This window comes from Vanellus vanellus (assembly GCF_965231255.1).
Source record: "Vanellus vanellus genome assembly, chromosome: 1".
Classification (NCBI taxonomy): Eukaryota; Metazoa; Chordata; class Aves; order Charadriiformes; family Charadriidae; genus Vanellus; species Vanellus vanellus.
In genome coordinates, this window is record NC_138905.1 from 74,421,168 (window position 1) to 74,448,372 (window position 27,205).

Here is a 27,205-nt window from a genome sequence, read left to right on the forward strand (position 1 = left end):
TAAGATCCAGATAAGATTGATTCCTACTCTCTCATCTCCTGTAAAACTGACATTCTGTGATGGTGTTTATTCTGTATTGATAAACACAGTATATATATATTTCTTTTTATTTATTATTATTTCCTGTGCAGTCTTTCCTCCAAAGTTGAGAAGACTACTTTGGTTTGTACCAGAATTCAAAATTCTATTTCACTGAAATTGTGGAGCGTTTTGGAAGGAAAATCAAGTTGTAAAAGACATAAAAGAAGAGCAGGTGAAATAAATTTTGGATGGAAAGTACGTTTTTTAGTAACTGTTAAAGAGGATGAAAACAGTTACTGCTTGGAAAAATCCTACGAATGAATGTTTGTGTAGCCATTACTTAAGAAGTGCAAGAGAGTAAGTAGTAGACAGAGGGTAATTGGTGAAGTCTATAAAAAGCAGGTAAAAGAATAGAGAATTTAGATAAAAGCAGATCCGTGAGTCCCATGTACTAGATGATACGCGTTTCAAAAATAAATGAATGAGACCCACGTATTTCTGAACCAACAGAATGAATTTTGAAAAATTCATATTCTAAAGGTGTTATCTTGTGCTATGGTTAACTCCAGTGGAGACAATGGGGCTATTTCTCAAGTAGTTATTCCATTTTAATAAAGTAATGTTTCCTGGGCCTCTAGAAAATGAGAACTTTCAGAAAAAGAAATAAAGTGATACTAATCTCTGTGGAGGCAAAGATGATTTTGACAGTTAACATCCTGTAAGTCTAGTTGTAATCTTTTGAAAAGCAAGAGATCAAATATATGGTAAAAGTAAATAAATGGATATGAATTGAGAAGGCTTATGAACAATATGCAACATATATAAAGCAGAACATGATTATTTTAGAAGTGTAGTGGATTTAGCCGCACACCTACCCTTCATGTAGGATATGTGCAAGATTCCTGATATCAAATGTGTGGGCTAAGATCTTCAAAAGTATCAAGAACAAATAATTCCAAAAGGGTTGATTATTGGACGTTGCATGGAATTCAGTCCATAAGTATGCGTGCATTGCGAGGTGCTTCCTTCTTACAGTGTTTCATGCATCTCATTTGAATGTTTTGGGTAAAGTAACTATAGAAAAAGAAAATTGGTAATGTGTCAAGTTATTGAGAGGAGGGCAGGATGATGTTGTACAATATGATTTTATTTAACTAGTGGAAAGAGGCAGGTATGGTGAATGTCGAAAAAGATGGGTACCTTTGAAAAGCCACAACGGCAGAGTTTGTCAGAGGAATTCCTTCAGTAGAAACGAGGAAGAAGTTCCTAGGGCAATATATGCTGCACACGCGTCCTTCATTATTGTACCTTTTTACTTACCCTGGCCTGTCAGAGCCTCCTAGTTACGTAGCAACATCTGTCTCCTGTGTTGTTCTGAGGTGGCTGGAAAAAAAAGTGGACCGAAAGGAATAGGGTTATGGTAGTCCTTTGCCTGCTGTAAGCCGTCTCGTTCTTGGTACGGGATTCCCAGCATAGTGAGTGCCTGTAGCAACATTTTAGAAATAGGGAGAAATAAATATGTTTGTACAGAAGTTGAACAAGTGAATTACAATACACTCATTAAAGTTGCCAGTGGTGCACCCAGGAGAATAGAACCATAATATCAAAGGAATCAAGGGGAGACTGCATGGCAGGAAATAATCAAATGTAAAATTACAAACTGGTACAGCTGCATAAAGTAATCCAAAACACAGATAATCAATGGGAGTAAGGCACTTGGAAAACGGTAATGCTGAGAAAGATTTAGGTGTGTTAAAACAAATTAGATATGAGCTCGTCATACAGCAAGGCAGCAAAAAAAGGCGGTAACGAGAAGGTAATTGTGCTTCTCCTTGTAACTCTGCTAAGATTACATGTGAAATAATGTGTTCAATTCTGGACACGTTAGAGAAGTCAGCAAATTGGAGGGATTTCAGAGGCGAGCAACAAATGATTAAAGAGTTGTAGGAGCTGATTTGTGAGGGAAGACTGAAAGAGGAAAGGCTAAATACAGGCCAGTAATAACAAAGTAAATACACGCTAACTGTCCAAAAAGATGAGGATGGTAAAGGCTCTAACGTGAATGAGAAATAGTCCAGAGCGCTGGAAGAAGAAGCTGTGTAAGAAGAGTTTTGGGTTGATGTCCTGGTTTGAGGACCATGACAGTTGAAAGGAAGCAAATATGAGCAATGAGGGGTGCTTTTACTGTGTAGCATATTCATAGGGGGAATGGGAAGCGTCACTGTCTGAGCCATTTTACTAGCCCAAATGAAACAACTGGGACCACACCAGAGGGCCGAGTGTGCCGTTTCGTTCCATACCTGCTTTAGGTACTTGGCAGAATCACACTGCCCTGGGAGAATTAGAAGGACGAACATGAGCACAAGCCCTTATGGGCGCAGGATATTTTCTCTTCTTTTGTTCCTCAATTTAGAGGGTTCTTCTCTCCAGACAAGATACCCTCCAAATCCTCCTCAACACAGAGAGATTTTGACCAAATCGTACACGACTTGTCTTTATTCTCCTCTCGGCCACCCAGAAAAAAGGAATGAGGTGAAGTGTGTCTGTCTGGTATGATTTTCTGTAGGCTACCAGAGAACAGATGAGGTGATTTTGCATCCCTTTCCCATCTGAAAACTGTGGTGAATCGGAATATGCAAAGGTGGGTAGCTGCGAACAACCTGGAGCCGTCGCTAGCCTTTGGCATTCCTTTTATTATATCGCTAAATTCTGTTCAGGCAGTCCTCTCCTGTTCTCTGAAGGAGTTAGCACAGACAATGGGTTTGTTTCATAGTAAGAAAGCTGGTGATGAAACTGTTTTTGACGCTTAACATAAGTTTTGAAACACAATACCAGAGTTGTTGTATGTGGTTAGTAATCTTCTGTTTTTACAAAGATAATCGTTTTATACCACATGATTTCCAAACTATTAGAAGGACTTAATGTATGCTGAAGAGTCTACCAAGCTGTTTTGATAAGTAGTTTTATTTTTTGTTTAGCAAGGTCTTAAGGGTGATCTTTAGTCCCCCAGGGAAGAGATCATAAAAGTCTTAAAAGTGCTTTTGCAGAGTTTTATTTATTATTTTTAAGCATGAAGATTACTAGCATGAAGATAACGAGGCTGTTATAGTACAACATGTTCTTTGTTTTTGCAGGTTATAGCTAACATATTAGGAGTTCTCAAAATGCCAGTTTTGTTTGTTAAGTATTTTGAGAGCAAATAGATGTAATCCTATATTACATTCTTAAAATGAGTTTTGCTGGAGAAAGAAGCAGTAGCAGAGATCTGGTCTGAGGATGGGTGACGGTAATTATGATACTAGCCAACATTTACCCAATACAAAGTAGTCGTTACTATTTTACTGTACTTAATATCTTCATTTTGTAGAAAAACTTGCAATTTACTTTTTCATGTGGGGGAAGACTCCATTGCAAGAAACGGGACAAAAGGGTGGGCTAAAAATAAACCCAAAATCTCATTTATTTCTCATATATATTTTTACTACAAACAGATCCACAGTTTGCATATAATTCTTTGATTTGTAATAAATCAAATAGAACTGGGGGATAAGCAGTAAGAATTACTACACTTGGGCTGTATGTTTGGGGATGGGCTGGAATGCAGAACAGCCAGAGAAGAAATGTTTGTCTTAAAGCATGGGTTATCAGATGGTGCTCTGTACTGTAGATAGTCTGATAATGGTCTGTTGAAGAAGCGCAGAAAGTCAACCAGTCACACTGTGCTGGTTCCAAGTCTTTATTTTCAGTGACTTATGATGAAATCAGTGGGAATTAAATGAATATATATTACTGTGCATTTTCAAAAATTCCAATAGGCACCTCCTTACACCTTTAGATACTTCAAATCCTTGAAAACTCTGCTCCTGTGTTCTGTGAATCACAGAGGATAAAGTCAGAAATCAATGCAAAATGGAGTATAAGTTATTCCTTTTGTGTGAACATAGCTGAACAGTTTCTTACAAGTCATCTCCAAACCTTGGAAATGCTTGAAATTTTCTCTTGCTTGTGCAGTTATGGCAGCAGTCAGAGCATCATGGTATTTGGAAAAAATCAAAGTACATTTCACTGTTACAGTCAGATATTGAGGGGTGGCGCTTGATATATGGGAGAGTTCCCCATTTCTGGTTTCAGATGATTGGGCTGTAGTGCACCACGGAGTAATGTAAGAGCTGAGTATTTATTGCATCAATAAAAATGAAAATACAACTGCTATGAGGCTTTTGTCCAATAATCTCTAGGCTTTTTACATCAATTATATAAAATGCCCTAAGTTGCAGGAAATATTTATTATTGTCTCAGTTTTGCATACGGAAGAAAAAGGTAGAAGAAGGGAAAATGTCTGATGTAGCAGAGTTCATAGGGCAGATGGTCGTCTTTTTGAGCTTCAAATAATTTTCAACAAGGTTCATAGATGTCAAACACTGGAAATACCTGTTAGTCTTCTTGTTGAAACCTCTGCCAGATATCTTCTGCTTCATCAAAAAGAGGTCATTAATTAGGTACAACATTTGACGTCAAATAAATACAACCTGAAGGACAAGAGATAATAATGATTTCCAAAAAAAAAAGAGAAATCCAGTACCAAGCAAAGTATTAACATTTTAGGGGGAGAGCTAGATGTGATCAGGATTCTGTATGTCTAATCATTTGTAATACTTCCAAAATATGGATCATGGAGTCCCAAATACATCATCTCAGCAAAGCCAAAACAATATTTGACTTGAATGTTTTTTGCTTGACTGTAGCATGATCATAGAAAAAAGAAAAAAATGCGTATCTCTATTGATTGTGTTTAGTTTACCTAATTCAGGTAAAATTCTTAATTCTCTGCCATGATAACCTCTTCAGCTGACTCTTCAGATCTATTCATCAACTTCTTCACTGTCCATTACATTTCAGTTCCTTGTCGCTATTAAAACCAGTCATAGGAGAAAAAAAAAAAAAATCTCTGTAAGAATAGCTGTTGGTTTGCATGGATCTGACTGCAGGACTACAGCCTGTGGATGTACATCTTTCTAGGTTCGTTTACATGATACCCTTTGACATCTTTTATCTCTCCCTGGATTATGTGTTCTCGTCAGTTCTTACTTCCTAATGGTGTATTTATCCTCTTCCATGTTTTTTCCCCTCTATGCCCTTTTACATGGTCTCCCTTTTTCTCACTGTATCCTCCCTCCACTGTTCTTTTAAATCTCCTTGGGATCATTCCTTCGTACCACTGATGAGCAACTTTGCTCCATGAAGGAAACCTATAGACAGAAGACCTATTTAAATGTAAGATAGCGGCAAAGGAGTTCTAACGTGTAAAAAGAATAATGTGCACTGGGGAATATGTATTTCATCTTCCTGAACGTGCCAGGTTGACAGCCACCATAAACCATACAGGTTCATGGTAATATCTGCCCTACAGCCCCTATAGCATAGAATGTAGAAGGAGAGAATTTTCCAAATGACTTAAGTGATTTGAAGATATGATTCCCATTGAAAGCTGATGGCACTTATGCTCCGAAAGTAAGTTAATTACATTAATTAAGGCAAAGATTATAAATGGAAGGTTAAGAAAAAAAAAAAAAGATCATTTTTTACTTTATGAATACTCTGTGTGTGTTTTGTTTCTTTTAAACCTTAAAAAAATATTGGAAATGTCAAGTTTGGTCTTTCTCATAATTGCTGATGGACCTCCTGTGGGCATTGGGAGTGTTTTTATAGCTTTCAGATTTTCACTTGAAGTAGCTATGGTGTTGAATCTTAAACAAAGATAGTAATTTCCTAGAAGTTTATTAGGTAAAATAAATAAAAATAAATAGCAAACAGTACTAAATTGTTTAAGAATCATTTGTCTTCAGAAGTGTGAAGTATTCTGTTTTTTGGTTATGTCTTATGTCATACCGTTATCAGTTTCCTGGTCACTATGGAGACTATAAAATAGATAGGCCTACATGTGTAATGCAGAAAGCAGAGCAAAAAATTTACTTTTGGGTCTTCTTTACACATTCTAAAAGAGCAAAGTATGGGCAAAATTCCAGCTTTGAAAAAAAAAAAACCAACCTGCTAGTTGCTTTTAGGATCACAGGCTTCTTAAAATCAGACAATATCAATGCTTGTTTTAAAGACGCAAGTATTTTATTCCAGGTGTTTTTGGGTGCAATGCCATAAGCTTGGTTCTCATAATAATTTTTTTTTTTCTGCAGATGCAGCCTCCTTGCATACCATATGGCGGTAATTAACAGTTTCAGACTTAGTTCTGAGTTTTCTTCTGCTTCAATTATTGGTTTGGGACAAAATTTTAATGTCACAGAAACAGAGTTTTCTGTCTGAGTTTAACTGTGAATAGGAATAACATGTATTTCTCGACGAGGAAGGAGGAGATGAGATCTATTTAGAGTGCTAAGAGATATTTTGGAAATCTCAGCAAGTACAACCTGTTTCTTTTCATCAAGTATTTCGCTGTCCCTCTGTAGAACTGAAATAGGCCTCAGTTGGCCCCTGGAAACGGAGAGAGGCAATTTGAAAGATACAGTTGGAATGAATAGTTTCTTTTAACAGCAAAATGTTTGCGCTTTTTATGAGAGCAAGGGTAACATTGTGTAATCTTTAAAAAAGATATTGCTCAGTGAGGATAAGTCCATTGTCCAGTGACATGACTTTTCCTGTCAATCACAAAGGTGACAAGGGGGCTAGATTAAGTAAAGCTTGCCCAAGATTAACAAAGGAAGATTATTGACCTCATCCTGAAAGGGCAGAAGCCTGTTTTATCATTAAACCTTGGAAGAGGTATTTCCTCCATAGGTGGAAAGCTGTTTGGCAAAATAGAGGCAACTTTCTTGAAAAACGAACAAGTCTTCCTGTGGATTCTAGCTTGGAACAGACGCAGAAGACGCTTAACGTGGGCCGGTCCTTTTCTTTTTGTTGTTGTTGTTGTTGCTGTTGTTGTTGCTGGGGGGGGGAAGAAGGGCCTAGGGTGTTTGATTCAGCAGGATCTGTGTAGGTCCTTGTCTGCCTTTCCGAAGCGGGAAAAGCAAGAAGCAGCAGCATCAGGTGTTGGTGAGTACAATCCCAGCTCAGGGTTGGATGAAATGTTGTGCCAGCACACATTAGCAGAGCAATTCGCAATGCAAATGAACAATAGAGCCCCATCCATGAAGCAGCTGCTAACTGCATAAAACTGTTACCAGGATTAACAGTGCCAGAGGCTGGAATGTAATCAAACTTGAACAGGTGAAATGGTTACACAGCCGAGAGAGAGACTGTTCTCTGGTAAAAGAGTGTCTGTTTTTCCAGTTTTGGTGATGGAGGGATAGGTCGTGTGTGTGGCTTGATGGACTTCATTTTAAAATGTCACTAGTAGATGTTTAGGTTCTTTAAAACCATGCTTCACGGTGGTGTTGCTTTTTTCTCAACTGAAAAAAGTCATGTAAGTTTGTCCTTTCAGAAAAGGAACCTGCTAAATCTCACTTGTTGGGAGGGAACTTCCTTCTCAGGGGATTAATTTTAAACTGCTGCTGACATATCTTTCTTGCCGTTAAGGATTTCTCTAAGAGTTTTCAGGGGGATAGTTAAACTCTCCTACATAGTATCAGAAGAGTTTCTTTGCTAAAAGTTTTTTAGCTTTATGCAACCATTGACATGAGTAGGTTTTATGTGGAAGTATCCTTTCTTTTTACACGGTAAAAGTAAAATCCCAAACCACTGAAAGTTCTTTTTTCACTTTCTCCAGTAACGGCGTAAGAAACAGCAAAATAAAATGCAGGGATGTAAAGAGAAAGCCAAGATAACAGTTGAGCATTTCAGCTGGTTGTTCTGAATGACAGAATAAAAAGATCACGGACAAGCGGGGAAGGCAGATTCTCGAGCCGGTGTGCGAGAGGATCCATGTTGAACTCTCATCAACAGCAGTAGCTGATGCGTGTGCTCATCAGCTGGAATGGAAAGGAGAGGATTCCTCTTAGATTGCAAATCACGCAATGAATGTGTGATTGCTACAGATCTTTTTGAATGAATAATTCACTGGTGTACCGTAATTTAGCCCACTGAGATGTGATTGCAGCTGTTCCCCTACTGTATATGTGTTTTGATTATGTGGAGTGTATCTTAAACCCCACGAGTGTATAAATAGCCCACGTATGTGAGATGCAAACACTGCATACATGCACACATAACAAGAGCAGTCTAAGGAAATATTTTGTTTTGGGAATGATTACCTAGATATATATTTTAATATATAATCTGTTTTTTAAAAAAATTTGCGTAGAACACTTCCATTTCCTTTTGGCCAGCTATGAAGTCTTCTTAACCGTTCTACCATATAAATCCTTTCAGCCAGTGTTGTAGTATCAGGGCTGTGTTATTAATGAGTTTATCATTCCAAGACCTTTCCAATATAAGAAATTACTTCCTTTGTGCCTGTTTTACAGGTAGGAAACTGAAATACAGAAACAAAAGCGACTTTTTCCATGGTTACACAGAACATGTAAAAGAACAAGGAACTGAGGATCCAGAGTCCTTTCGTGATGTTGTACCCACAAACTACTCTCTTGTCCTCTCCCTCTCACACTTCCTTTCCCCAGAAAAAGAGGCAGGGAAATAGTAGTAGTTTTGAAAATACTTGTGGGTTCCATTTGAATGCCAAGCAATTTGTGATTTTGAAAATCATCTTGTATTACCTTACATATCATTCAATCTTGTGTTCTTATGCTTCTTCTCTTACAACAAACTTAGAATGTGTTTGTACATAGTCAGAATATATTTGTACACATAAGAACACTTGCCTGTACCCCAAAACATACATGGAAGCAGCATTGATAGTTCCTGAGGTTTAGGCAGCTGTTGCAAGTACTTTGTGTCTGTGACCAGTGTGTGACATACACAGAAACACAAGTGAGTGTCTTTGGGGCCCCCTTTGGAATAAAACCAAGGAACTAGTTCCTGGTAAAATTAGGAATTATACTGTTCCTATACATAATTGATGGTATAGGTGGATTTAAGAACTGTAACTAAGAATGGCATTGGCTTATCTGTCTTCAAAGTGTGAATAAGAAAGCAGCTTTCAAGATATTTTCTCTTTTGGCCTTATCTGTAGGAAAAAAATTACCACTTGGTGATAAGAAGTTTGAATGTTAGCTGAAATCTGAACTGATGCTGAAATTAGCTGTTTTGCTTGTCTAGATCAGTGTTAAAAACCAGTTTATTTAGGTCTATGTATGTGAAAAAAAATTAAAGTCGCCTCCAACTCATTTTTGAAGTCCAGTGTTAGCAACTAGTAATTTTCCAGGTGCAGAACAAAAATGAAGGGAGTTGCAAGAAGAAAAAAAAGGAGCATTTCTGTTGACTAGAGTCGGAAAATTTTTTAGGGCTTGGTCAAAAGCTCATTGACGTCAGTAGAAAGTCTCTCATTAACATCACTGGGTTTGGCTTTTGGGGCATACGATGGCCCAGATTGTAATCTCAGTTAAATCCGATTCTGTTAGGGAATTTATTCACTAGTATAACACATTCAAGCTGCTCAAAACTGTCTGCACTAGAAGTTTTCTTAACCAAAGGTAATCTTTTTGCCAAAATGAAGTAGTCTGTGAAAACAAATGCGTTCTTTACTTCATATTTCTCAAGTTGCTTTATTCAAAGTTTATTGAGATAATTTTTAGCAATTTATATTCTATTTATGAAAAGACACGTTTTTCTGAAATATTGGGGTTTATTAAACCAGAGACACCAAAAATTACTTGGGGGAAAAAAATGATAAAATCGTAATGTAAATTGCTAAAAACAGTATATGTGTCACTTTCATAACCTGTAAAATGAAAACAATTTGAAAATTATTAAGACTTTTTCAACCAAGTTTGTAACTCAGATCACAAGATGGTCAAGGGGCTTTTTTAGAAATAATAGTCGTTAAACATCTGGAACACAAACATGTAAGGAAATAGGATAATGAAAAAGAAAAAAAAAACTCAGGAGCATCTGATCAAAATAAAAACTGTTCCTGTTTGCAGCATTATATTATGCAGTGTACATAGTCTGCAGCAAGCTTTGTTTGGAGGCATTGACCTAAGTTTTGTAAGGTATAGATGGCATATGTTAGCAGAGAAAAAAAAGGGTTTCAGAAATCTGTACAGAAAGGTAGAGTATAAAAGAGACATACAAGGGGAAAGGAATATATGCAGAGAATGTTGCTTTATGTTGGAGGAGGAGTGGAGGAGAAGGCTCTCACAGTAATGAAGGCAAGTTTGAAGATGCTGGAACCGGTTCTGGTTTCCATTAAAATTAATGAGTAGACCTCTATGGACTCTCACGTGAGGAGGATCGTGTGTATGTTCCAGGTCACAGAGTTTTGCCATTGTGCTGCCGGTGAAAGTCATTAGGACCACCTGTGTGAAAAATATTGTATCTACAAGAAATGAAGGTATGAGATGGAAGAGGAGGATACAAAGAGAATTAGAAAACAGAAAAGAATTTCTTCATCCCTTATAGATGGGAGAACTACTTGAACTGTGAGTTAAAATAAGTCATATGGTGAATGGCATTTAATACCTGGTTACTATTTCATTTCTTAAAACAACTAGCTGTCAAGGCATTAAGTAGTTTATAAGGTCAGGAAATTAATGGTCCTTGTAAAAATTGAAGATTTTTTCGAAAGCGAGCTGTAAAAGAACAAACAATTAAAGGTAATCGATACCATTGTTATTAGGAAACCTATGGGTACAACACTTCTTCTCAATTAGGGAAAAACTGTATTTTATGTTTCTCTCCTGCAAGCTGATCTTTGTTCACTTCAGCCTGTAATCGTGGTTTATGCTTTATGGATAGGCTTTGTTCTGGGTGTTTTTGAAGCATTGCATGCCTTTTTAAAGGTTTCAACAGAAGAACAAACAGCAATGAACTCAAAGAACAAAGGATTGTTCTTTCTTTCTATCTTTATTTTTTTCTTCTGTAAGAAAAGAAAGAAATGTTTCATCTCATTTTTCTCCCCTTTCAGGAAGTTGATGGCAATAAAGTGATGTCTTCATTTGCCCCGCACAACTCATCTACCTCACCCTTGAAGGCAGAAGAAGGTGGGCGTCAAAGTGGAGAACCGTTGTCCAGCACAGCCCTGGGAACCCCTGAAAGGCGTAAAGGGAGCCTAGCGGATGTTGTAGACACCCTTAAGCAAAGAAAAATGGAAGAGCTCATAAAAAATGAGCCAGAAGGTAAGGACTGGGAAACTGGCCAAAATTTTCTGTTTTGTTTTCTTTTCTCCAGATTCTTTGGATATGTATACTTTTTAATCTTCCCATTTTCTGCTCCATTTGCTTTTTCTTGCTAGCAAAATTTGAAGTGAAGAACTCATAGTTCTTGTCTACATTAGAGATAAATTTCAGCAATATCCCATCATAGCTAAAATTTTTAGCTTTTCCAAAACGGGAGCTTTGTCTGTCTTTTTGTCACAGTTGCAATAGACACGGCAACCTCCTCGACATGGGTACAATGAACACTGTAAGTTTTACAGCCTGGGGGTCATTTACACCACTACTTCCCCATCCCCCATTTCTAGAGCAAAAAGCAGCGTTATCAGCAATGTCGTTTTTTTGGTGAAATTATCTAGTGCGCACGTCATTATTTGAAAGGTAAGAAGTTAAATTTGGATTTCATGAAAGCTTTTGTCTGGAGCATGTCCTATCATGTCATCCTCAATTTATGTGTAGTGCAGGTACTATGCAAACAGACACAGTACAGGCTTTCTCTGCATTATGTCTGGCCAGCAAGTTTCAGCCTTGGTGTATAGGTATCATCTCTGGAGAATCAGTTTCTTTTTGAGACTGTGTGTCCAGTTGGTGACTATGCCACTTGTGCTCTGAGGGTTGAGACTAAGACTGAACATCTCACTGTAGCTGGGAAGCTACAGAACAGCTTTCCTTTAAATAAGATTTTCAATTCCTGCCTATTTGGGGCAGAGTGAAACCCCTGACTGGAAGATGAAGTTCTATGCTATATCCTCCACAGGTATCCAGCCTGCAGGTTTACAGTTAGTTTTCCAAGGGACTGTGAGACAGCTGCTGTTGTGTGAACATACTGAGCCCTACTCCTTAATGCACAGTAATAAGACTTCATTTTAATTTACACCCGCCTATCCTGTTGTAGAAACCTATTTCAAACGTTTAGAAGCATGGCCCTCGGAGCCCATGTCAGTGTTGAAGCATGAATTGACAGCACTTACAAGAAAATTTTAGGACAACCTGCATACTGGAATGAAAACATGGATGCAAGCACAGCCATGCTTGTCACAAACATGAGCACGACAGGACTGTAAATTGGTCTTCTCTTCTTGAGCACACAGTAAGGGTCCGCTGGGAAACAAATTCTTTGTCTAAGCATTTTTTTGAATATTACGTATAATCATAACATTTCATTTTGCATTTACATTGACTTAATGGTCAGTGCCGTCACCTACCTTGTGCCTTTGAATGGAAATGGTGTATGGTATGGGGTGGGAGGGAAGGAGACCAGACTTTTACTTAAGACGGAGGACAGAACAGGGAGTTGTGGGCAATGTATAAATACTCTGTTGAGTATGAGGATGTGCAAGCTGCACAGACTCCATTAAGGAAAGGCCACAGATAGACATGAGAATGGTTACAGAGCCTGTGCATTATCTCAGCTCTACTAAAATGAAAATATACAGTACAAACAAAAGATCTACAGCTTTGTGAAGAGATTGGGGGAGAGAGGGGGGTGAGCAACTGAATGTTGGGCTTTGCAAATGCATGCAACAGAAAATCTTTTCTTCCCTCTAGCCATTGTTCTATTGTCTTTCAAAGGCCATTAAAATGAACAGCAGGTTGTGATGAAAATTTCATTAAGCCCTAGTTAAATCATTATGAGGGTGCCATATTCATGTCTCTGCTCACTCCCCATCCAGGAAAAAAGGAATAGGAAAGGGGTGGGATTTTTTTCCCTTTCTCCTTAAAAGCGAACTAACAAAAGTCCAGAAGTTAGGAGAGAATGGGAAATGGGACATGAAACAAAAGGAGGCCAGAGAGGTGAGCTGGCTAGGAGGAGAATTAGACTTGCGTAAGAGCATTGAAAGGTGGTGAGGGACAAATACATCATTTTGACAAGTCTCCCTCCCCCTTCCCTTCAGCCAACATGATTGTTCTTAGAGTGGCTAATTAAAAAATACATATTTCTGGGTGCAGATGGCAAGACTGTTCTTAGAGATCCTCCACAAATATGAATCTCTTTCCCTAAAAGAAGTATGTACTACTGCAAGCACAATGTCTTCTCTGTTTGACTCCAGCAGAGAATCTACTTATTATCACGTCTTCTTCAGGTAATGCTAAAGTAAAGTTGTCAGTCACCACTGGTTACTAGTCAGGTAATTAGCATATTAATAATAGAATCATGGAATACTAGGTTGGAAGGGGACCTCAAGGATCATCTGGTCAAAGCTTTCTTGGCAAAAGCACGGTCTAGATAAGATGCCCCAGCACCCTGTCCAGCTGGATCTTAAAAGTGTCCAATGCTGGGCAATCCACCACTTCCCTGGTGAGATTATTCCAATGGCTGATTGTTCGCATTGTGAAAAATTTTCCTCTTGTGTCCAATCAGAATCTCCCAGGAGTAACTTGTACCCATTATCCCCTGTCTTTTCCATGTGACTCCTTGTAAAAAGGGGGACTCCATACTCTTTGTAGCCACCCTTTAAATACCGGAGCATAGTGATAAGGTCTCCCCTAAGCCTTCTTTTCTCAAGGCCGAACAAACCCCGTTCTCTCAGCCTTTCCTCATACGGCAGGCTCCCCAGTCCTTTGATCATCTTTGTGGCCCTTCTCTGGACCCTCTCCAGCCTGTCCACATCTTTTTTGCATAGCGGGGACCAAAACTTACCACAGTATTCCTGGTGTGGCCTGACAAGGGCTGAGTGGAGTAGGATACTGACTTTATCTCTGCTGGTGATGCCCTTGTTGATGCATCCTAGCATCCTGTTGGCTTTCTTTACTGTTGCAGCACGCTGTTCACTCATATTGAGCTTGTTGTCCACCAGGACCCCCGGGTCCCCTTCTACAGAGCTGCTCCCCAACTGGGTAGATCCCAGCCTGTGCTGAACTCCTGCATTATGTTTTCCCAGGTGCAAGACCCTACACTTATGCTTGTTGAACTTCATAAAGTTCTTGTTAGCCCACTCTTCCAGCCTGTCCAGGTCAAATGAATTTCCCTGTGAATAAGATAAGTTACAAGTGGGAATCTTTGGTAGTTCGTTTAGGTAACAGTTCAACAATGTGTGATCACTGTATTTCAGTAACAATTTTTAGTCTTGCTCGTTTGTGGAGCTTTGTAGGAGAAGACCAAGACTCTTGGTTAAGCTTTGCTGCATTATGTCAACAACAATAATATAACACTTTATTTCTCTTTGGGAAGAAAGGGAAACATTTCCACCAGTAGCTGAGGTTTAATTAAATCAATTTCCTGTGAATCTTTCAAAGACCAGATATGAGCCAGATTCCCATTTCTCTATGTACTCAAAAGTTTATATATTATTTAACTTGTACAATGGGCTGTGTTTGCTCTGTTTTTATTGTTTGAAATTGTCTTCTGAATTACTGCGGGAAATGTGCTTTTGAAGCATTCTTTCAAATGGCCTGTTTCTTCAAAACCAGAAAAAGGGCTGGGTTGGCAACTCTAGGTCTTGATCCAAACCTCCTATCAGTCAGGGAGAGGACTTCTCTTTTCTTAAGTGGGTTTTGAGGGCAAGTGAGCTATTCCAAAATATTGATAACAGCTCTGACTGTTTTTAAAAAACTATTGATATAAGGTAAATGGTTTTCTTAAATTATGTTTGTCAGAAAGTAAGAGTTAATACTTAGTAAGTTTTGTCAGCAAAGGATTTTTATAGTGCTACGAAACATACTGCTCAGAGTGCACGAATGCACACATATATGTATGCATATATGTAAGCACATACATGTACCCACACATGTGCTGACAAGGGAAGCATCACTATTCATATTAATGTTTTCCACATTGATTGGATGTATATATGCCCTTGGTGAAAGGCCCTTGTAGAAAGCCATGCTACCTACTCTTTCCTAAGAACTTTCCAAAAGCTTGTCACTTTCTTTTCCTTCTTGCATATGTGTATGATTTTGGTTTTCATAGGGTTTTTTATTATACTTAGCTCTAAAGCTCCATGCTCTTTTTTTTTTTTTTTCCCCCTAAACTTGCCATTTTACTGATCCTATATGAAAGTATGTGATTGACAATGAGTGATGCTGACACAGAGACACAGAGTGTTTCAGTGAATGTAAAAGTTGTAGAATTTTACTCATTGCTAATACAGTGCTCATTTTTCTTCTCTCACATTCTGGAGAAAATCCTTATATGCAGCTTTAGTATTAGGCCCCCAAAGGCATAAACCTATTACTGAAGTCACACAATGTTATTTTACATGAAACATTCTGTCCTTTCTAACTTGAACTTCAGAAGAAGAGTCAGTCCCCTTTTATTCCTGGTATACAATAATGAAGATAATGGAGTGGGTTTGGAGCAGCCTTATATACTGTGACAGACCTCAAGCCCTTGCCCTGAGGGTCGTCTGCCGACCATGGGATTCCTTTTGCAACTAAAATCATTAGGCGAATGAGATACAGGCATGTTTTTTTTCTGTTTTCTTAAGGCATCAGAGGATGGCAGAGACTCTCTGTCTGTCTGTTCTCTTCATTTGTAGAAATGAAATGGAAATCTCTTTGAAGTCACTGAGCTTGACACAAGTTCATGAAAGCAAAGACCAAAGCAGCCACTTAGCTTTTTCTTGCACTATTAATGGGATTGGATTGCTGTATTTTAATTTATGGCCTGTGCTTGTGGAAAATTAAGTCTCTGAAATCTCTGTAGCCTTTCCTGTAAATGTATGGCTTGGCTTATGGAAAAAAAAAAAAAAAAAAAAGCAAACAAGTAAATTCTCTGCTATTTTTAGAATAAGCCAGAGTACTCACCGTCTCTTTATATCTCCTAACTTTTAATTAAGAACCAATCTTCTTTTTCCATTTTGGTAGTATATGTTTGTAACTGGTTATGTATCATCTGTTTATCTTTAAGACTTACATACTGTGTCTTCTGAGGCCAGAGCTATGTTATTGTATGGAATTTCTAGGAATTCTGCATAAAAAAGATCATATGGGCATTTACCTGACCACGGAGACTGCGCATATGAGAGTGTGCACGTGTGGGTGCACTCATTCTTCTGTAATGAGAACCTCCGAAACTCAATTCGGTTTGGCTGTTTAAATGACTACTTTGAATTTTATATAAATACATGTACACGGATATACATATATATAAAGTGCATGTATTAGATTTATTTATTTAGACGTAAATATATATAAACATGCACGGGCAAGAATTATGTATATATAGTGTTTATAATATTGTTCCTACTCCAGAATTTCAATCTACTAGTCCTTAGGTCTTCTGACCAGGAACAATTAATCTCAAGTGTTTAGTAAGCAGGTAATATATATGTTTGCAAGGCTTTAACAGGCAATGTGAGTACTAGCACCTCAGGTATTATAGCATGCTGCAATACTATAAGTAATTACTTTGTCAGAAAGAAGGGGATGAGAAAGGCCCCTCGGGCATGATTTTTGTCTTCTGAACATCCCCCAAAGGCTATTTGTGTTTGATGTTTAAGTTTACATTATAAATCACAACACCTGTTCTTGTGGTAATTTAAATAGCTGTTGTTTAAGCAGTTCCGTAGTCTGTAAAAGTGAACCATATTGAATTCAGGCTCTCTAGTTGAAATGAGATCCCAGAATATTTCCTAACTTTATCAAACTTCTAATCAATATATCTTGTAAAGAAATCAAGAGGTCTCCCTCTTCTTAAGCTGTAAATTCCCAAGCAGACCATTAATGGGCACAAGAAGGGAGGCCTTTGAAATGCAGGACTCGTGTTTTTAAATCACATCTGATGAGATGGGAAGAAATAAAGTGAACAGATTCGGGAAAAGCCTAAGGATACTCTAATTGGTTGAGGTTGGAATGTCTTTTATTTGGTTCTTCACTGTCCCTTTGACAACGTACGTGTTGAAGAGGCTTTATAATGCTGTTTTTCTGAAGGACAAACAAGGATGCTTTGCAGCTGAGTACTTTCAAGTTTTGTTCGTACACTCCTGCTGCTGTGGAAGGATGCTTCAAGTGCGTTGTGGTTCCATGTTCATCTATGCAGTCTGTTACCAGAAAAATGTGTCTTTTCTTGTAGAGCAAGCCAGCATCAAACTTCCATGCACTTCTTTCAAAGACCCTGCCATATGGAAATGTGCATTCATGTACTGTGGATAAAAATAAAAAATAATTTAAAAAAAATTAAAAGCTGAAGTTTATGAAATAGGCCTATGTGAAGAGAAGCCACTGTTAAGTGCTGCAGTAGCTTAAACCTTTATTAACGTGCTTTAACTCTAGAACAGAAGTAACCTAGTTTGAAGCCCTGCCAGCTCTTACTTGCTCAAAGAGAAGTTTATTCATTTGTCACCTTCAGTTTTTAAGTGTTTTCCTTCCTAATAGTTTAGCCCAATAGTCACGGTTTATTTCAATGGATGTTTTCAAAATTTGCTTAGATTCCCGTCCAAGTCTCTCTTGCTTACATCCTCAAAGGTTTGTAGCTTTTGGATTTTTCTTTTCTCTTTTGATAAAGGCATCTGAGGTGCTGATACAGCATCTTAAATATAGAAGAAAGCATTATGGTCAAGTGAGATGCAGGAAACTTGTGCTTTTGTAGAGAAGATGCACTCCCTCTCCCCCTCCCTGTTTTAGAATGAAAGTCTTCTCTGATGGATCTCCATAATTAAAATTTCTTTCCAGGGCACATTCACTCCATAGTATTAGACAAACCGCAGCCAAAGCGAGATGCTTGATCTCTCCCTTCCCATCTTTTACAGTGCAGTTTTTGAGTGGTTCACCAAGACCAAAATAATTATTTGGGCTTCTGTCTGCCCCTAATTCCCCAGGTAACCAGACTCTTCAATAGCTGTGATTAATTTCAACGGGGGTTTTGAAAACTTGCTGTCACTCTTGCCTCCGGATCATTTTGATGTGCCTGTTGCCCCCAGTGTATTCCAGCTAGATCAGTTTGCAGTCTGTCGTCTGCCTTCAGTTTTTGCACTCTGTTTTTTTTTTTTATTTTTTTTTTTTTAATTTCCCCCTCCCCGGAAAAGCCATTTGCTTTCTGAGCTTCATTTCAGTCCTTGGATCACTGCTGGAGAAAGCTCTGACCCAGACTGGTAATATACAAATATACATGAGGGAGTGTGCCAGCTCTTTCTGTATGCTTATGTGCCACAGCTTTTGGGAATGTCATTTATTCAGGAGTGAAGAGCGAGCCACCTGTTTCTCGGGCCTCTTGTCCCTCATATTAAAGGTTCAAGCCCTTGCTGAATAGTAACATCTTAATCTGGGCAACATACACAACATTTAGCTGAAACCTATTTGTCGAGCTAGCAGGGTTTGTGGGAGTTTTTTTTTCCCCTCTCTCTTACCCCCGAGGCGCTTGTCACGACCGTGCATATTAAAATTAATCAGACCTCCCAGGCTTGTGCAACTGTGTGGTTTAACATGAAGAAGTGGATATCAAGCATTTGCCCTAATTAAATAGGCCTGCTTGGTTTTGTTCTAGTGGATACTTGGTCTTTTTTTTAATAAGAGCTGCTTATGGAGGAGGCACGGCCAGCTCTAGAGTTAGTGGAGAGCTCACTTCAAAGTTTTCCCCACCACCTGCGCCCAGGATGCTGAGACCTGAAGGGCTCCCCGCGTTCTTTCTTAACAGCACAATTTGCGGGAAGCGAGTGGAGGGGGAAGGGGAAAATATGGCCAAATGAGCGAGAGAGCGATCAGGGAAGGAGAGGCAAGGAGCTGGGACGAGCATGTGGGTTGGCTTTTTGAAGTTGATTAAGATGACCTATCATCCTGTCTGATTAGCTTTAGATCTCAGTCTGTGCCATGAGCTATTCGCAAGGCTGTCTTGTGTCTTCTGTTTACCAGAAGCAAGGGAAAGCCTCTAGTATGGCAAGGAGCAACATTTGCAGCAACTCCCACTTGCTTGTTTAGCTAATGAAGTAGCCTTGTAAAAACACTCTGAAGCTGTTGCTTACTTTTATTAGTTATGTGTCTGCTTAACTTTGATATTTTTAAGGTGGTTTGAATGTTACCAGTTTTACACAACTGTAGGCATTGTAAATACGCTGTACTAGGAAGATAGGACTCCTTTCATCATCTTTGCTTCCCATACAGTTTAATTGTATTGTGGTTTCTGCGTTGCCTCAGGAGAAAACATGCTATCTGTGTGTGATTTCTATACTGTATTGTATAAATTCAAACTGTGCTCAAAACAGAGTAAAGGAGAGTTGGGGGGACACCCTAAAACCTGTTAAATAGTAATTAAGGACTGATACCGTTTAGCAATTCAACAAGTTAATTTTAGCCAAAAATAGTAGAAAATTTGGAACGGTCAACATTTTTAGACAAAATGTTTCATTGGAAATGATAATTTTTGTTTTTAGATATTTAAGATGATTAATCTGAAAGAGAAATGAAAACATTTCAATTAAGATTAAATAAAACATTTTGGGTCAGGTGGAAACAGCTTTTCCCCTGACTTGGTTTGGCAGCTGAAATGAAAAAATTCAAACTAGTCAAACGAAAATGAATTTTAAAACCTGGAGAGGTTTCGGGGCTGTTTTTGTACCTAATGACCTGAGGAGGACAAATAAGCAGTTGTTATAAACACCCTTAAATGTATCTGAATGTTATGCGGTGTGGTTTTGAGGGTAAACTGTAATAATTTAGTCAGAAAAGCTTTCAAAATTTGATTTCCTCCAAATGTGCAAATTTCTGTGTTTTCTGAAGCCTCAGTCAGAAAAGTTTTGTGGCACCTAAGGCTTTTTATTATGAAACATTTTGGAAGTTTGTCATACTTGATACGTTAGACATAATTGGCATGTCTTTGTGGCAGAAACCTATGCGTCTATTCTAGAGGGCCTAGAAATCTGCAGTTGTTACACCCCCAGAATTTGATTTTGCTTTCTATTAAAATTCTTGCAATCCAGTATGCAGGCCAAAAGCAAAGCTTTATTTGTCTGTTTCCGTAACAGTTGAAATTGCTGAAGTAAAACCCAGCAGGTAGGATGATACTCCATTGATTTAAAAATTTATTGCACGTCCGTGCGCTAACTCGTTGCCATATTTCTCTCTCTCTCTCTCTCTCAGTATTATTATTATTCCTATTTTATTTTTCCTTTCAAACCTTGGCACAACCCAAATGTAACCATATTGACACTGCCAAGCATCTGTCTGGTGCTTGACAGCATCATAGAAACCCTTCCACTGTTTCATCTGGGTTGCTATTGGTTATTTAACAACACAATGCAAACGGTGCAGTGTGGGTGTATATGAAATGGAAAGAGAGGTTGAGGTGGGGGGAAGGAGCCCTGTACAAGTAAATACGTCTTTCATCATATCTTTTGTTTGGTCTGTTTGCTGTGTGCTATTCAGTAGTCAATAGAAGTTGTTTGATGGTTCTGCAAAAGGGTAAGAAGCCTTTTCTTAAACTTTTATTCTCCCACGTTTGTCTCAGTCGAGAAAGTTTTCTGCTTTTGTTTTTCTTGCCTGGCTTTGTTGTCACCTGTCTGTTGTTGAAGGGGTTTTGTCCTTGCTGTTTAGCTGGTGTGACGTAAGCTGATACTTATGAAACCCTCCTTATTGAGCAGTGATCTTGTACAGGTGAAGTGGACATTTCGAGAGCTTATGAAAGGTTTACTGTGGCGGTCTTTGGGGCAATAGAGTTCTTTCAAGCTTGTGTTTTAATTTACTTATTTAGCCAGGGGATGAAAGTGAAAAGTGAACGAAGAGAAAAATCAGTCTGTGCTTTCTGCTGAAGAATGTCCCATTAGCACTTGTGTGACTCGGTAAGGCTTTCCGAGATGTTTAGCCTCGATTTAATTCGTATTTAAGATCTCTCCTCCCAGCACATTAATATAATGTCAATGTAGAATGCATTGCGTGGTGTAATTACTGAAGAGAGCAGTAGTTGGGAAAACAGACGGTAATTGAACACATGGCTGTTTATTACAACAGGACAGTGCTCCTACGCTGGTATTTAGGGCATTAATAGGGAAGAATTGATTTGTTGTTTTAAGATGAATTCAATCACTGTTGCTTAGGCCTTTGTTTGTTCAGGCCGAGTTATGCTTTGTTTGTGTTATGTGCCCAAGAGGTTTACACACCACAGCGTGACATTAGTCATGCAGAGGGCTTGGGAGCAGAGAGCCATTTAAATGAACAAAGGACATTTTTCTTTTTGGCTCTGTTTATCTTCCTCTCTAGTTTTGTTACCCTCTAATCTATCTCCATCTCTCTCTCCCTCCTTCTCCCCCCTCCTTTCCGCCCCAAACATTTCTGATCAATGCAGAGGTCCTCCCGCTTTCTTCCTTCCCCCTCCTCTTTATTCACCCTCACGAAGACAAATGGAGCTCTGATTGACAGGTGGCAACATGGGGTTGCGGCAGGGTGTAAATAGGAGTGGTTGCTCCCAAGTTTGTGCAAAGAAGAACTGAACTGGGGTTGGGGGCTGAGGGGGAGGAAGGAATGTTCGTTTTGGAGGAAAATGATTGATTTCAAAGCGAACGTGAGATGTCCCACTGCACGTCTCAACTCTGGTGGTTTTGAAAGAGGGATCGCGCACACCTCTTGCGGCTCCTGCTGGCTTGCACTCTGGTTGGGCACCGTGCAGGCCACGGCTGAGGATTTAATGAGCCTTCTGCCCTCATCTCCTTTTTACTGACACCAGTCGGCGGGAGGAAGAGAGAACCATATGACTGAAGCGGAATTCCTGGTCACCCCGTTGTGAGCGGTATGGTTTATATTTTAGGCTCATTGTGCTTGGGAGGAATCTTGTCTTGATTTATTTCTGAGTGTGGGAGAGTTAATAGATACTTCAGAACGATGTGGGCCAAATCCTGCTCTCAGATGTAAGTTCACAACTCGAATATGCAAGAGCTTTAAGAAGGCAACGTTTGACCCAGTACGGGATTTGTAAAGAACCCAACGCAAATTGTTTCTTTTATCCCTATACAGACAGAGGTTAGGTCTGTTCCTAGAAAGAGCATTATCAAGAGAACGGAAAGGTAACAACACCAACAAACTCTGTGCAGTCATTAATTGCTAGACAGTTAGATTTCCTAGATGGCGAGATACTTGTGTCTAAGTGATACGTGCATGATGAATTAGCACCCAGACTTGCCTTTTAGAGGTATAGAAACTGTTAGCTTGTGCAGGACAAGGAAGGAGAGCCGCAGATGTGTGACATGGAGAACCAGATTCTTCCTGTCAAGAGAGGAACAGCAACGTGCAAGGAAGCATATGAACCTCCGTGGTTCATCTGAGCCTTTTAGCCATGATTAATTCAATTATTGAATCTCTGAATAAATAATAGAAGCATGGGGTATGACAGCTAGAAGAGGATCTGAAGTCCAAAAGTGGTTTTATCCATGCCTGCAATTTGGTTGTGTGTGAGACATGCTACTTGGCCATTACTCATAATTTTTTTCTAAATATCTACCGAGTGTAATTGCAAAGGCCCAGCCCATATGCCCAAGGGGAAACTTCCTTCCCACCTCAAAACCCCCCTAAACCCAGTTATTGTATTGCTCTGCCAACAAGCAAAAATGATCGTGGCTAAAGATTTATATAGCCCTGAAATTACAACTGGTGTCCAAGTACTTTATCAGAAAGGAAGGTGTCTCTCCCGACTTGGAAGTGGTTATCCAAGTGTCCTGTTTTTCCAGTACAGTTTGGAATGTTGCATTAGTTTTGTACTGTAGATTAGGTCACAAGGTAAATAGTCTAGAGACAAAGACCTCATGGAAGAAAAAAAAACCTCCCAGTTTTATGTGCATCCTTGATCATTTTTTTCCTAAACCTTTTCTTTTTTCCCCTTTTCTGTTTTGCCCACAACACATATCCCATTTCAGTAACAGAGCGTCTTATCTCCCACAGAGTCAGGCACCAGGGGGGAAAAAAATAAAATGGCAAAAAAGTCAACAACTAAGCACAAAAATGGTTTCAACTGTAGTCATTACTGTGTATTCACTCAAATCCTGTAAGATCACTGTCTTGTTGCAAAGTGTAAAGCACATTAATGTATTTTTTTCTGGAATGTATATACACTAGACTTAAATAAAGCAATATATTTCCAAATAGTTCCTTTTCCTTGTATGTGAAATTAATATATGAAGATGAAACTAGGGGACAGCAGGCTTTCGCTAATGATTTTCAGCTGCAACAATTCTGGATTCCACACTGAGCTCATGTACAGCCTTAATCAGCAATGCTGTTTAACTAAATATGGAGACATTTCACTGAAGATTATTTTATTTTAAGTCTTTTTTTTATGCATTTCCTCTTGCTGTGTCATCTAATTGATTCACAGCTCCTGTGAAGCTTTGGGGTATGGGACACACATCCAGGCAAAATGCATTCTTCCTTTACAAGTTTGGCCAAGCCAATCCTATCAGAGTTCAGAGGAATTAAGAAGCTGTCATTGGGAATCATTCTGTAACTAACCATAAAAGTATTAGATGAATAATACACATAACATAGGGGCTTAGGCTATAACCTGTTCTTTCTGCTGAAAAAAAAAAAAAATCAGTCATTTTGAGATGATCATGTTATTGCGTTACCACTTTTAACAGCAATTTTTTTTGCTAGACTGGTAACTGAAAGGGGGAACATGGTACTCAGGGTATGTTACATGGTATGCATGACCCACTATTTTAAAGTAATGGGGCTCACAGAAGACAAAAAGATGAAAATATTAGAGGTGCTTTCTTACATTGCCAGACTGCAAAATTTTCTCAATTTCTCTAATGTAAACTGTTTTTTTTGGTTGTTGGTTTTGTCCTGGCCTTATTCCTTAAATATAGCAAGGAGCAAAATGCTGTTGTAGTACTAGAGAGATAGAGTTCAGCTGCCAATTAAGTTTCATCCTTGGTTTCTCATGTCTTTGCTAATGATTGATCTGCTTATATTGGACATTATGAACGTTTGCCAGAAATCAAACTAAATCTATCAACCACCACACTCACAGTGTATTTACAGTCACAAGTATTTACAGGAGTAAACGAGATGCAGTGTATGGCCATTTTTTAACTCGTCTGCTTCAGCTCTTTTAGTAGACGGGTCCCTATAAACACAAAGACAGGTGAATAGCATCAAGAGGAGAAGAATGAAGATGCCTTCGGCATTTCCATGAACAGGCATCGTTGTGGGAAAATGAAATGGGGAGACAATTTTTGTAAGCTTTTCAGTATAGCTCTTTAAGGGGAGGTTAAAAGATGTACTGTACTATTCTTCAGACCTTCTTTCATAGGATGCATCCTTACAATCTGATTAATCTTGGGATAGGGAAAATATGAGTGGGGATTTGTTTGATCAATTTCTCTTTTTTTGCAAAATCTTGTTCCTAGTAGAAGAGGGTGTTGGGATTGTTTAGGCAATCCCAGGTAGCTTTCCTCCCAGGCTGAGTGTATTCCATAAAGCTGTCAGTTCTTTAGCTTAATACTGGGTCTTAGTGTATTAATTCGAGGCTTTCAGTGATCTAGGACACAACATGTGCCAGGAGTAGGAACTAAAATTAGAGGCAGACTTTTGGCTGTGAGAGCTGCTTGAGGCTACTTGGGGTGAAAGAGGAGGGAAGAGGTCTGACGTCAGTCACAGCCCAAGGACTGCAAGATGTCCAAAGCATCCCCTCAGATACGGGTTTTTCTGCAACACACACTGCAGTTAATGACCCTGCCTTTTTTGTCTCATCCCACTCGCTGATACAGCACTCGGTGGTTTGTTTCACACACCAACTCCTTGTCGAAAACTCTCGTAGTTCACTTGTTACAGCAAAGTCCAGTTCGTGGTGTACTGGGATTGTGATCCTCCCCCCTCTAAAAAAGGAAAGAAAACTTAAACAGTAGCTAATCTTTTAAAACATACACCTAAAAAAAGTGAAAAAATGGTAAGAAAAAGTGAAATCCTTATGAAGGATTCTGTTTCCATTCATAGAAAACAGCTTTTGATGATGTAACCTAATGGTAAAAACAAGATAGGGTGAAACAGGGCTGAGTGACAGGAAAATTGCTTCTTCCTCCTTCACTTCAGTGAATATATTTTATTATGTAAAATTTTGTGCTCTTGGCTGTATGAAAGAAGCATTTCCCTGTAATTTTTTTTTATATATATCATAAGTCTGTTAAGAACTATGAATGAGGAATAATTAGGCATTATTGTTTGGTTATGTAGATTCTCTTGTGATCCCCTCTTGTTTACTTCATTTAAACTGTCGATACTGTTCTTGCCATGTAGAAATAATGACTGTGTTACTTCATGAATATGAGATTACAGGGACCTTGTTTTAAATTGCTCAAACACTTGTTCCTCCTCTGTGATCATTTCAGGCCATGTGAAACACGTTCTTTTTTTTTTGTGAAAAGATAAATACTCTGAAACACAACTTTAGCGTTTAGAAACACATTCAGTCTTTACTAAAGGATCTTCAGTCTTCACCTTATCCTGGCTTGTTGCTTTCTAATAAAGTCGTAAGGCTGCACTTTGGCACTGGTATGGGTCTCACGTAAACATAAGAGGGGGTCCTGGTCTAAAAAAGATACAGAGAGGCCATTCTGCTATATGATAATTTTGCCTTCTATTCAAACATAGAAAGATTTGTAAGTTTTTACTGTTAGGGAAAAAACCTTCTCCTCTGAAATCTGTACTGTGAATCTAAACTGTGATATTTTGCTCCTATTCATGTACAGTACTTTCTTTGATGACTGTTGGAGTTCTGATCTCACAGGGAGAGGAGAATATTAGAATTGAGATTTCTTGAACAGAGCATAGGGGATAATATTATGTTTAGTTTGTTTCACTAGATGCAAGCTAATCAGAGAATAATTAACAGTCAAAATGCCAAGGTCCTTATTCATGTAAAGGATCTGGTATTGAAGTCCTCAATAAAGTAACACTCACATTGAATTCAATGAGAATTTAAACTGAACAAATGCTTCAGGATTTGTCCCCAGCTATTTTTTCCCTGTCAGTTTTTAATGAGCATCCCATAAAAGTGTTTAACAATTGTACTGACTTTGATTTTTCAAGGTTTTGGAGAAAATTGCATTCGCAGGTTGTGAAAAAAATGGTGAAACAAAAAAAGCACATATTTCTGTCATGATGTCTGACATACTGTAAGCAGATTCAAAGACTGTCCCACCTTGTGCTTTCTGATAGGCAGTATGTTGAGGATGTTATAAAGAGTGTTGTATAGAAATTGCTGGGAGGAAGAATTACAGTTGATAGATGGGGGCATTTTAGACCTCATCTTAAGTTCTTGGGATTGAGATAAAATTCAGATAGAAAGGTAGTTATAGATGCCAGTACTTTGTTTGTTTGTTTTATAAATGAAAGGGAAAAAAAAAATGCCACTGCTAAGATCACCATACAGAGCCTGGTGTTTAAATGTCGTGATTTTGTGTCAGAAGCAGCAGCTAGTGTATCTGGATTCATCCTTTGCCTTGCTTTCCTCGGTTGTCACTGAGAGCTCCCAGGCTGAGACAGATGGCTGCTGGTTTAGTTGTGTGCGTGGGAGACAGGAACTTCCACATGTGATTTTTTACCATTTGGTAGTAATTAGTTTGTTGTATAAATTAACATTAACTGAACCATTCTTCAGGCATTGTTTGTAATTATCTTCTTTGAGCCTCTGAGTTGTGTAAAGAAATAAAAAGCGGGGAAGAAACTGCTTCTTATTTTGTTCAGGGAAAGGACTCTATCATTAAGCAGAACAGAGCAGCAATTACCATCGCATGCCCAGTAGACTGAAAACTTCGAAAAAGCCTTTTAAAAAGCAAGATTTTTTTTTTCTGTAAATATTAATGGAAATTAATGATTTAGAAGTTCAGATAGATTTTTATAAAATTTGTAAGAATGAAGTATGAATACAAGCAATGGTGATCGTGCCTTCCTGACACCATCATCATTATTACTGCTACTGCAGCTACTTTATTTGATGTGTGTTTATTGGGAGTAGAGGATTTCTTTCGTTTTTGTGATATATGTTCTCTCAATTTTATTCCATTTTTTTCCCCATCTTTGAAATATTTCCTTTTTTTTTTTTTTTA

At 38.6% G+C, this 27,205-nt stretch overlaps 1 protein-coding gene across 5 annotated transcripts in view; it reads left to right on the plus strand.

Moving 5' to 3' along the window:
- The window catches only part of SOX5 (SRY-box transcription factor 5), a 293,938-nt gene that overhangs the window by 61,186 nt on the left and 205,547 nt on the right, over positions 1-27,205 (plus strand). For all 5 annotated transcript variants that reach the window (XM_082498315.1, XM_082498314.1, XM_082498316.1 and 2 more), the window contains exon 3: positions 10,994-11,204. In XM_082498315.1, coding sequence (XP_082354441.1) covers positions 10,994-11,204 — 211 coding nt within the window. The remainder of the gene's footprint in view (positions 1-10,993; positions 11,205-27,205) is intronic.